This window comes from Chamaea fasciata, unplaced genomic scaffold (assembly GCF_029207755.1).
Source record: "Chamaea fasciata isolate MVZ Bird 193981 ecotype frontalis unplaced genomic scaffold, bChaFas1.0.hap1 SCAF_5, whole genome shotgun sequence".
Classification (NCBI taxonomy): Eukaryota; Metazoa; Chordata; class Aves; order Passeriformes; family Sylviidae; genus Chamaea; species Chamaea fasciata.
The window spans coordinates 56,602,741-56,615,512 of record NW_027094090.1 but is presented as its reverse complement, the minus strand read 5'-3'; the positions used below and the strand labels follow the sequence as shown (position 1 = coordinate 56,615,512).

The 12,772-nt window shown below is 42.1% G+C and overlaps 1 protein-coding gene across 3 annotated transcripts in view; it reads right to left on the bottom strand.

Moving 5' to 3' along the window:
- Window positions 1–12,772, bottom strand: part of AGK (acylglycerol kinase) — a 35,823-nt gene that overhangs the window by 664 nt on the left and 22,387 nt on the right. For all 3 annotated transcript variants that reach the window (XM_066183816.1, XM_066183817.1, XM_066183818.1), the window contains exons 10-14: window positions 12,339–12,396; window positions 9,558–9,699; window positions 8,388–8,485; window positions 6,117–6,187; window positions 1,737–1,821 (exon numbers count right to left, since the gene is read on the bottom strand). In XM_066183816.1, the coding sequence (XP_066039913.1) occupies window positions 1,737–1,821; window positions 6,117–6,187; window positions 8,388–8,485; window positions 9,558–9,699; window positions 12,339–12,396 (454 nt within the window). The remainder of the gene's footprint in view (window positions 1–1,736; window positions 1,822–6,116; window positions 6,188–8,387; window positions 8,486–9,557; window positions 9,700–12,338; window positions 12,397–12,772) is intronic.

Sequence of the window (12,772 nt, the reverse complement as noted above, 5' to 3'; positions counted from 1 at the left end):
AGAATCTGGTGCATAAGATGTTACCTCACTTAGTTACTAATTAGTGATAATTAAACACTAGGAAGCTCTAATGACCCACATTGTTTATACTGAAGGATTCTCTGTTATTGGAACTACAATTATGTGCACTTAGGTCTTGGGTCTGCCAGTGGTGACATAAACTAATCTGCAGAAATGCCTGTTAAGTAACTTCTATTAAATCCATGTTACAAACCCCTTTCAGCGTTGTTTTACTGTATTGATCTGAAACATGAGATGCAAAGTAATTTACTGGCCAGGAATTACTCAGCAGTAGAATTTTCTCAAGTGTTTAATGCCGGTAAAGGCACCATGTGATTAAAACCATTCATCAAAATGGCAGGCTGACTTTACCTAAAAAAAAACTTCAGTGGCTGCTTTGCATGCCCTTGACTCACAAGAGGGCTGTTCTTCATGGGTCCTCAAACCAACTCCAAGGGGAACTCGGACACCAGAGCAGCCAGCACAGACTAGAGGAACTTGTACAAGTTCTGGCAGTCAAAGGTACAGCAAAGCAGTTCACCTTCATCAACACTAGCTGGTGAGACTCATCTGGGCTGACTCCAGTTCCTTTACTGGAGCTGGGCCATGGAGTCGAACAGCACTGCTCTGTACCACGCACCCATGTTCTGAAGATCTTAGCAGCAGCTGCAGTATGAACAGCTCATTTTATACCACAACCCTTACTTGTGGCCCAGCTGTACTTAGGCCAGCACTGCAGAGCATTCTTTCGGAATCACAAATCTGCCATGACCTGAATTCAGTGGAAGTATTAGGATGCTGGTTAATCATGACATCGTAATTCATAATTTTTACTTGGAAGCAACAGATTTTTTTTGCCATTCAACACATTCTTTTTCCCTTAAAATAGAATTATTTTGCTAAATGATAGATCACTTGAAGACAGAAATTATCTATGAGATTGATTTCATGTCCTTGTAAAAACAAGAAACTGTCCTCCCAGGGCTGCAATAACAGCTCAGAGTTAGGAAAAGACAAATCTAAATTACACAGCCAGGCACAGCTTTGCCTTCTTTCTCAGCTTCATAATTTTGAAGTTTTGAGGCACTTCCTTATACTGATCTCAGCTCCCCTGCCCTGTCTTAGCCTGCTTTGTCTCTAATATTTATCTTCTTCTTTACAGCACAATGCCTTCTAGGGCAAAATGTACGCCTCTTCAATGCTAAGAAGATCCGCATATCACAGCATCACAGAAGGGGTATGTTGGAACCAAGAGCGGATCATCTGGTCCAACTTCCCTGTTCAAACAGGGTCATCCCAGAGCACAGTGCAAAGGATTGTGTCCAGATGATTCTTAACTATCTCCAGTGAGGGACACTCCACAACCTCTCTGTGCAGTCTGTTCCAGTGCCTGGTTACCTGCACAGTGAAGAAATTCTTCCTCATGTTCAGGTGGAATTTCCTGTTTATATGCAATACACTCAATTAAGAGACCCTTTAACCATCATGACTGTCTTCATAAAAGATCTGCCACTATTTCCTGGCAGAACAAAACTCCCCCTTCAGGTTTACAGACAACTTTGGGAACTGCAGTCCGTCTGTCCTGGCAAGGGACTCATTGGCTCCACTGTGGAACTAAGTGTCTCACTTGTAGTGTAATCAATCTCCCAGATTTAGAGTAAGAATTTCTTGAAGTGCAGCATCAACAGATACAAGAAACTAAGTGAAAGAGTTTTTCAGCTCTCTCAGCTTCTCACCTCTGGAACTTGCAAGATGCATCTGCTGGCTTGGATGTGCTGACTCCCTTCAAGGCACACGTGTGGATCATGCATCTTTTGACTTCTGTCCAAACCAAAAGAGAGGTGAGGTAAGAATATGCTTCTCTCAGAAACAGTCTTCTTCAGGGATGACAATTGGTTGTGGTAAATCACTATGCATTTGGTAATCGTAGAGGTTTTATATATATATATATACACACACACAAATATTTGTGGGTTTAACTGTGAAAAAGTGGATGAGTCTTTTCCTATTCTGCTGCAGTCAATGCACATCAGAATGCACCAACAGCCTCCAACCAGTTTCTACTCTGAGGCTCACTGAATATATCTGAACATAGCCAGTTTTGTGCTCTTCACTTCCATGCTGAACTGTGCACTTCCTGCATCTCCTGGTATCTCATGCAGCTTAAACATACTAACAACCCAAACAAGCTAAACCAAAAAAGATAAAATTATAGTTACATTGAACCACTAAATTATTATCTAAAAATAAACAAAACCCCCACATTTTTTGTGTCAATACCAATCAGCATGACATTTCTTATCAGCTGCTTCTGTTATCACTCATGAAGAAATCCCCACCATTTTATCCATTCCAAATAACAATATCCAGTTTTGACAGTTTCTCTCTTCTGGTGCCTGTGAGATTCTTATTTATGTACTGTACTTAGGTAAGTGCTGCTTCCTTTCCTACTTCTGCTGATCTCAAAAGGGAGCACATGGAATGCAGTTTCCTGTCTTGAAAAGCTGGTGTTTCAAGTGCCACGTGGTCTTTTTGAAGGCTTAGGCTGCTGTCCTGTCACAGGTTCAGCTGTCAGAACAGTAAGTTGTGATTCCTATTCCAAGTGCTGCTGCAGAGTGAGCACAAGCTCTGGGCTGTGCTGACCTCGCTCTGGCCTCCTGACTGACCACACACATAACCTTTTGACTGACCACTGCCAAAGGGTACCCTGCACCCCACACAGCAACCTCAGTTTGGGCCCCTCTACAGAGACACAGTAACACACAAATAGCAGAGAGAACAGCACAGAATTACAGTGTTACAGTACACCACAAGTCTCAAGCATGGCAGAATTATCATAGATATTTATTTCTCCGACAGGCAATGCCTGCTGTCCCCAAATTTCCATCTCAAGACTGGTATGAAAGAAGGGTGTATTTAAATACTGCCTAGGAAAAGAACTCAAAAAAGCATGTCAGAATCTCCCTGTACACCAAGTCTTCTACGCCCCGAGGAAGGCAGTGCCTCTAAAGTCACAGAAAATCCCAGAGAAGGAACATGAGAAGAAAGGGTTGAAACAGGAGATGAAAATCAAAGACAAAGGAAGAAAAGCTAAGGAAAGGGCAGGGAAGGACGGCAGCAATATTAACTGTGGAAAGTTTGGTTTTAATCAAATATGTATACACTAAAAGATTGATGAGTGACTGTGAGGGAATTAAACATCCTCCAGCAATATAAATTATAAATCATTGATGGCATGCAATACTGTCAGTTTATACAGTGCTGTACAAACAAGCAGCAAGATTCCCCATTTAAAGTTTAACCTGTCTGGAGTTTATCATGCAAGGTCCTAGATACTAGATACATACAAGCCATCCTCTGGTGAATGAGCAGATTTTTTGGTCAGTGAGGGCACACAAAGCTCTACAGAGATGTAATTGTGGGGTCAAGGTAAACTCAAAAGAGCCAAGAGATGGAATTAAAGATTAGTCAAAGGACAGCACTGGTAGAAGCAAGTAAGACACAACTCCACTTGAAGTGATTGCCCTCCCAGTGGTTCAGCATAAAAAAATCGTAATTCATTTCCCTTAGACTCTGGTCTTCACTCAAGACCACAGAAAGAAATCTAAGAAGATGAGATTTCTTGAAATAGGAACAAGACCAAGAAATCCAACAGCAAGTTTCCACTGATTGTTGCATCTCACTCCATACTGAGAGAGAACCTCATCAAAAATACAAGCAGACAGAGAACCACATCACCTACTGCACATAACACAACTGGACCCTCATTTTCATATCCAGAAGCTGCCAATGTTAAGTGATTCAGAGTAAGACCCCTAACAAAAAACTCCCAGTTTTCTACACTGTAGATGATAACTGTACTCGTGCCCTGGAGTGACAACTCTCCATAGTTTCATATGCAGAATCTAAACTGGCTACCACGAGGTGGATAACTGATGCCACACTTTCCGTGCCTCCTCTCCTTCCCTGCAGCACTTCTTAGTGAGCACTCCATTGTAAACAATTCTTCCCCCATGCTATCTAAACATCAGCTCTGTCGCTGCTGTGGATGCTCTTGTTCACACAGATCTGATCCACAGCCAGAGGGCATTTTTATACACCTGGGATGACCTCCTCCTTTCTAGAAAATCCAACAGCAGTTGCCCTCCAGCACACTGATGCACCCCCACACCTCCCCAGACACACACTGCCTGAGCCTCCATGGTAGTTTCCTACTGGACGTGTGGTTTTTCTCTGTGTGACCTATCAGTTCTCATCAGCTCATGTCAGTGCCCTCTCCAACTGAAAAACCCTTGAAATCTGCATTGATAAGGTATTTCCCCTAAAAAGCTTTTTAAAAACCCCCCCAAATTCTGGTATTTAAACTATGCACTAAAAAAGAAGAAAAAAGAAAAAGCTGTTTCACACATTTCCAAAGACAAACCCTGTTGGTGCTAGGCAATGGGGGGCCTCTGATAATGGGCTTAACTCAAATCCAGCTGGCAAAGGCACAGCAGGACCCTGATTCTGCCTTGAAAAAACAGGGCACCTTTTTTCTGCTGCGACTCCTCTCTGTACAACTAACCATCCCCTCCCACTGCTCCACCACCCCCCACACCCCTCTTTGTCTTTCTTTGTCACCTACAGGCTTTTTGGCACTATTTAATCAAAAGAGCTTGTTCCTCTGAACTTTGCTTGAACAGCTCAAAGCTTTCAGCACTGCCTCTAATTAGCTCTCAACAGCAGGGCAATGGTAATGCTCCTCAGAGGCTTTTTCTGCACGACACTGTAACTGCAGTCAGAAAATGTGCCATGCTACTGCAGGAAGCATGTTCAGTCAACACAGGAGGTATTATTTACAGTGGGAATACACTTCAATATGCCTCCCTCAAGTCACACAAACTCATCTACATTTTTCTGCTAGCAAAGTGTTCAAGAACCCAGAACGGCATCTCCTTTATCTCTCTCCTTTACGAGACCAGATTCCCCTTGCTTCTAATAGGAAAACCACCTCCTCCTTTCCCTCTGCAGCCTTCAAAGCAAACACATCAGTCCCAAGTAACCACGGCCCACATACTCATGCAATTTAAAAGCAGCTGCAGGTGGTAACCTAACTTACAGTGTATGCATAGGTCAGAAGATTCTATTCCCACTGAGGCTTCCAGGATGACTCAAAGGGGCCAGAGTTGCCATTAGTATCATAAATTAGTATCTTGCAGGAATTATTAGGGTGATGACAAGCAGGTAAAACTGCACTGAAATCCTCCCATGGATTTCACTAGAGGGAGCTCGAAGACTGAGAAAACAGCAAATTAAAAGGTACTACGGAGAGGAGCTCCCTTGGATTTAGCAGGAAAATCTGTTGCTGGTAAAACCTGCACTGAAGACGCAATGTATTAGTGAGTGGGACTGTAAAGATCTGGAAAAGGCAGCTCTGATTTGTGTCTTGTGAGAGCAGGAGAAACAAGCACACATCAAGAAAACATCACAAGCACAGAGGATGCAGCAACAATCATTTTCTCCAAACGGTGCTGCTTCATACCTGCAGCCTTCGTATCCCACAAACAAGCAGGACCAATACATTTGCTTAAAGTCCCTGTTTAAATTCACATCATCCAAAGTTCTTCCAGCTCAGATCTCATTTCTCACAACAGCTATTGAGGCAAGTAAGCTCTTTTCTTTGAAGAGGGCCTGTCTAATCACAGCTCAAGAATTCCCAGGTACCACTAGTACAAACATACCAGCTCTGTGACCCACCTCTCAGTCCACTGAGCAGCTAGGGCTAAAAGATTCTGGGGTAAGTCTGCACAGCTGCCTACAGAACTCAGTAATGACAGCAATACCCAAGCAGTACTAACTTACAGCACAGGGAAAAAGGCAAAAGGTATAGCAAACTCAGAAGCTAGGAAGAACTCTAGGTTCTGAATACCAACACTCCAAGTTCCGGAGTTCTGCCTTGTTTACAGAAACAGAAGATGAGTAAGAATTCTAAAGAACAAAAGTATTAGTCCCCATGAAGCAGTGCTGACTGGTATGCTTTGCAGTCCTCTGCTTCGGAATTTTGCAGCACAACATGACAGAAAACCATCACACTTTTCAGAGATCCTGTCCCCTTTTTGCAGCCTTCCCATACTCACCCTCTGTGAACGAACTGCCCTTTGCTGACACTCTCTGCTTCTATGCAAATGTCCATGAAGTCCTCAGTGCGCTGTGCAAAAGAAGATTCAGAAATCAAGCAGTTAACATTTGAAAATGCCACACCCATGGTACTGCAATATGTTCACACAATGGACAGTCCTCTGTCCCACAAAAGGAGGCAGTAGATGCATTTCTGCATTTCATGCTTTATTCAAATCTCAACTTATTTGAATTAGAAATTACAGATAGTATTTTCCCATTAATGAATATTCAATAAATACCACGAGAAGCAAAATAGTGAGTCACACATTTCTTGTTGCATTTAAAGACAACAGCAGATCTCTTAGGTTTACTTATTTAATTGCTATTCAATGGGTCTTTCATGAATTTAGGCAATAGTACAACGATACAATATTTGGCCACCAAACACCTCAGTAAGAGAATTTCAAACAATACAAATTGGAAATGAAAGTGCCCTTGATAATAATCCTTCAAACTCCTTACTTAGCTTCTTTCCTATTTACAGTCTGCCCTAAACTGAGTATCTGGTACAGCTTTTTCCAGGAAAGCAACTTTGATTAAGATGCAACTTTTTTTTTTTTTTTAATATTTCTGTCCTGGAAAATGTCCTAGTGCAGATGCAATCAAAATGACAAAAGTAAAAATAAATGCACCTATTAGTGTAACTTGATTTATTCGTTCACTGTTCTGCAGAAGCACTGCCTGAGCTGTGTGGCTTTATCAGCTTCTCTTCAAGGGGGAAGCCTCTGCATGAATCTGAGGTGAGAGACAGGGACAGGAGTGGCTGGCAGCACTCAGCTGATAGGGCCTGGTGTTGATTCCAGAGAGCTGCTGTTCAGCTTTGAGGGCTACAGGGACAATGGTTTCAAGAGAGGGACTTTAACGCAGTAATAGTGGATCCACACTTGTAGAAAAAGAGATGCAGTTTCGAGATGCTTCCAGCTCTAGAAACAGGAAAGTACAACTGGTCTAACATGAACTTGTCCATTTTTCTAGGCTACGCAAGAGACCTGAGAACCCTACATCACTTCCTTCTTTTCAGAACCAATATTAAAGTGCATCTTGAAGGCCTAGGGGAGGTAAAACAAACAAAACAATAGAAAGAGCAAAGGGCTAGTTTGTGACAATCATACTTTCTCTGTTCTTGGCAGGTCTATTTTTACTTTACATCACTGGCTCCAATCCAGTTCAACAACCAAAACTCTTGTGTTCAAGTGTCACCTAGAAACCACTAAAAAAAAACCCCAAATACAAGACTCTGTCTAGCTTCTACTATTACTAGGACACTGACAGTCCAAATCATAAACCACAACAAAGAAGAAACTAAAGTTCATGTGATATATTCCTAGGAGAAACCAGCAGAACATTTAAAAAACTATATTGGCCTGTCTGGGTTTTTTTGGCTTGATCCTACAAGGTAACATATCAATGTAACTCATGTTTTCATGTTCTTAAAGACCTTGAATTCTAAGAAAGAAATATGTTGCACTAAGTTCAACACCTCCTGTTAACCTGGGTAGAGTGGCAAGGCTTTCCTGCAGCCTTGAGGAGGAAATGAAGGGAAGCTCACAAGTACAGGATCACTGTGTTAGCATTTTCCTGTAAAATTAAAGACTGACATCTATCCGAATAGCTTTCACAGCAGTAAAATTGCACCAAAACACAGGCATAAGCCAAAGACAGGTTCTAAACCAGTGAATGAACAGCATGAACATGCTGAGAAGGTTATGACAGGAACAGTTCTCCTTTGCTGCCTTGTTTCTATTCTTTCAACCACCTGCACTTCCTTTCCTTCAAATCAGTGTAGGCCCTGTCCTTTCCCTAGCACAAATTATTTTTAACTCCAACTCTGCAAGTCTAAAAAAGAGAAAAATCAAAAATTCCAGCCAGACACTCAGGCTCAGCTTTCTCCTAGCAGCGATTGATAAAAGAGAAACACTCTCACATAGGTGAAAAGGGAAAGGAATGCTCCTTGGTGCTTTGTTTACTCACGGGCAATCCTAAAACTTCTGTTTGGCTACTGAAACCTTGTACAAATTCTTTCTGATCTTACTGTATCCCGGTTTTACACTGGTCCCCAGTGCTTTTACACGGGCTCTGAAACTTGCCCATTCCTGGATTCAATCAAGGACCTCTTCTTGCATGAGGTAATAAATGTTATTTATATAGACACAAGAATGGGAGTTTAGCAAGACAGGAAAACTTTGTGGGCAGGCAGCATTTGGAATCCAATTATGCTATGGTCTTACTGTTAGATCAAGCTGCCTGTTCTGAGTTGCAATGCAAAGCTCAATGGTGGACAGCTTCAGTTCTTCCCACTCCTCCGGGGCTACCTCCTTGGGGCATCCTGCATATCAGGAGGAGAAGGTATCAATCATTAAGTGGAATTTAATTACACAGACCACTATGAAGCAGATGCCAGACACAAAAATCAGTCTGAGCCATTTTGGCCACTAGTTTTGTTTCTCTAAAATGCCAAAATCTTAAAAGATTAAAAGGGAGCTTGGGAGTATTGAAGAAAAGAGAAAATATAATCAGCATTTACACATAGCACAAAAGACTGTCAAGCACAGTACCTCACAGCCCTGTGAGTCCTTATGTCCAGGGATTAACAGATCTCCTGGGCTGGTGACAGGAATATTTAGAACACCTGTGAAGTGCTAGTACCAAAAAAACAGGAATCCAGTGTTCAGGAGGCTGTGGTAACACATTTTCTACAGGAGGCAGCTCCACAGTTCAGTTCTCATATTCAGGTCACTTGGTTCATGCTCCTGCATGAATCACCTCTGCTAGCCAAGGAGGAACAAGGACTTTGCTCCAGACTGTGCAAAATACCCAATCTCCTTCCTCCTGTGACCTGCCATGTTCAGTGCCCAGACAGCAGCCCAAGCCAAGAGAGGCTCAGAGAACAACAAGTTTATGGTACAGAAAGAATTTAACATACTAAGAGAAATTCAGGGCTTCTGCAAATGGCCCAAATTTTACCATTCTATTTAAAGTAACATTTGTTACTCTGTGTCAGCAATTCTCCCCACCCTGGAAAACAAGGGCTGCTCCTCTCTCCCCAGCTGACTAAGAAGCCATTCTGCTGGAAGAAGACTTCAAGAAGCTCACCCAGAAGTGCCAAGGATCCTCTATGGATGCCTCCACTGCAATGGCAACTGTGAGTCCAGGGAATGCCCTGGGTTCTTCATACATGAGTATTTGTTTATTAGACCACAAACACTGGCAGGACTACTCTGTTCCATTTCTGCCAGATGCCACTATCCTGACAAAAATCACAGTTTAAATAAATAAAAAAAGGAAACAAACAAAAGAAGTAAAAGTAATAAAAAAGAGAGCCCTCCACACAACACCCCTGGATCTGCTAGAGGAGTAGAGCCTGCATGTGAGTTTATGCCAGAACACACCCGGCCCACCTTTTGGAGAAAACCAGTATGATCGAAGTCGTCTGTAAAGCCTCACATGCAAAGGAGGTCTGGATTTCTCCTCTGGCTCTTCTGGAGGTCTCTCAGTTGGACCCAGGTACATGAGAGCAGCTTGATGTTTCTGAGGCCACTCCTTGGATTTACATGGAAAGAAAGACAGAAGATAAAAAGGCATTTTGTTTAGGGCATTACCTGTTTATTCTGTTTAGTCCTGTAGCCTATTTATTGCGCACTCAAGTGTAGCCCTGCAGAGCTACTCAGACTCCCCCACCACCTCAGCCTACTTTATGGCTCTCCAGTCTCCAGGTTCATTGGTGAGATGACATTTCTGCAGTTTCAAAAAGATTAGCCACAGTTCCCAAATACACTCATCTAATCCTTCCCTGCACAGAAGTGAGGGCATTTTCCCCTCTATAAACAGAGGGTGAAGAGATGTTTCCTTTGCTGGTGATGTGTGGCAGGGTGACACAGCTGCTTCTGGCTGGAGGGAACAACCCAAACCAGCCAGGTCAACAGTAATGTCTGAAAGCACAGCTGGTTTCTGCACAGCACAAAGGCAACCTCAAAGAGCAACTGCTCAGCAGGATCCAGTGCAAACAGATAAAAACTACAGTCCTGTGTGCAGTCAAGGGACACTAACACCTGACAGGCCTTTGTTCTCCAGCAACTCAAACAATCCAGACCTGACCTGACAGTCAGGTGCTTCTGAACAGCAACACAACAGCTCCTAAGACAAGCCACATGAGCTTTATGAAGCATCTTTAAAAAAAAAAAAAAAAAAAAAAAAAAAAAAAAAAAAAAAAAGGAAAAAAAAGTACTAACACATCTTGGCAGTATTTCAGATTCTAATACTAGGGCTACAGAAGAGCCTTTTGAAATACCTCCAGACACTGGCAGAGCTCATTTCCTGTCATTGTTTTGAAAATAATTTCCAAAATGCTCCAAATATAGGACTTGGGGCAGGAATCATTTGTAGCCCTGGTTCGTGCCTGACATGTTTTGGTTTTCTGAAATTCCTTTCCCAGGGAATTTTCTGTAAACAGGAGACATGTTTACAGTCTTTCCCTAGGAAGGACTTGTTCTTGATGTCCCTCTGGTCTGACCAATGTGATTGAAGAGGTTTGTCTTTGCTTCACCAATTGAATTGGTCTGTGTAGAACAGTATAAAAAGGGAGACACATCCCAACAATAAAGGAGTCATTTTCAGCCTTCTGAAGTCGGGGTCTTTGTGTTGTTGTGGTGTACAACAGCGTCAATCATTTAATTGGTTTTCAAATCTGTATACTAAAACAACACAACCAAGAGCCCACATGAACTCAGTACAATTATTTTTCTATGTACAAAACTTCAGAAGTAGTTTTGGATCATATAGCATAGGTTGTTAAACTAATTCACTCCACACCTCTGAGAGTAAGGGAAGACTCCACTCTCATACTTACAGAATAAGCAGGACAAACAGAGGTTGTATCAGCAGGGCAGTACACAAACAATAAATATTAATGATTAAATGGAAAAGCAGCAATGCTGTGGTAATTTAACCCTGTGTATTTTAGAAGAGTTGATAACACTCATAACAATGCCCCTACCAATATGAGACGTGGTGTTTCCCGTTACATTTTTTTACTTACAGGTCATCCTGTTTCAAAACACACCCACAGCAAAACCAGAAAATATGAAGTGTGGAGCAGCAAACACAAGCCAGGAAGAGATTAAACTCAACAGGCTGGAGGCAGTTCTTGTAGAAATTAACAAAACGATAACATAAGAGACACATAAAGCAATGAATACCACAATTAGGTGAGATCAGGTAGAAAGTTTTCTATCTAAATGGCTGAAGAAGTGGGCACTTCTCTTTAACCTTCAGCAGGTTAGACAGATCTTTTTAATGTACAATTAACAGCTCACCAGAGAAATCCACAACCACCACCCCCAGCTGAGCCTAAGGACTCAAGGGAAGTGAGAAAGGAGGTGGAAAGAAATGAAAAATAGGTTTCTACCTAAAATACTGGCACACAGATGCATAACCTCAAATTTTCTGGGGATGGGGGGGAGGGGACGACCCACCCCAACTTTCCTGGATACATTACTATTAAGTCCCCCTTGACAAGAGTTTCCTATAAAGGAAGCATCGGCACTGTCACAGACAGCATGGCTAGACTGCACTATTTGATCTACTGTACCAGCTCCTGGGTATTTTCACTGCCTTTCATGAGGTTCCTTATATGCTCAGAGGACAGGAAAACCACGTGAATGAAAATGCCTTACCTTTCATGCCGGTCAAATTTTAATCTTTCCAGGATCAATTTTAAGCAACAGAAAAGTTTAAGGCTAGATAAAAGCTATTCATCTTCATGTTCATTTTACTACACAAGGAAGCCTGATAATCAATGTGCAAGAGCAGTCTAATTATAGACCCTTCTGCCAGATGAATAAATCAGAGAGAAATGTTATTACAGACTGTTGAGAAAAGGTGGCTGAGCACTTAGGTGCTCAGTACTTCATCACTGCTGCTCACCAGTTTCACAGCGGGTTATTGGCTTCCCCCGGTGATCTTGCAGCGAAAAAAAGTTAATTTTTTTAAAGTATTTCTCTTCCCCTTCCTCTCTTCAGATGTAAGTCTATCAATTGGTAGGCTTTTCAACAAGTTGAGTTTTAGTCCTATTCTATATTATCACCAGAATCCTTCAGAAAAGCTTGCAGATGGATGATACGAAGCCAAGTCAGTCTGTTCATTTCCCAACCAAAAACACTTTCCTCACAATTAATGTTTACCTTAAAAGTACTGAAAAAATGAGCTGCTTTGGTTTTCAGAGGCCCAAGGTACCAGTACCTGAAAAAAGAACAGAAAAAGAACTTCTAATATATCCAGGGGTCAATACTGGGAAAGGGAGAAACCCTGCATGAAGTCAGAGCACAGAGACTTGTTTGCTACTGAGTTAGTGCTCCCTGACAGCCTTTAGCTTTTTGATACTCCAAGATAGTTCCTACACATCACCAGCAGCCTAGCAGTGACATCCCTATCCTGAGTTACGCATCACCAAAATGCAGTGTATAACCTTCACTACGGGCAGCAGGACATCTCACTATCAGAATTTTACTTTGTTATGTGAGACAACTGGGGATGATTTAAAGGCTGTGGTCTAACAGCTGGTGGTGTGCATCTTCACAATATGCAGTACAGCATATTTCCAAAGGTTGGAAGAAAC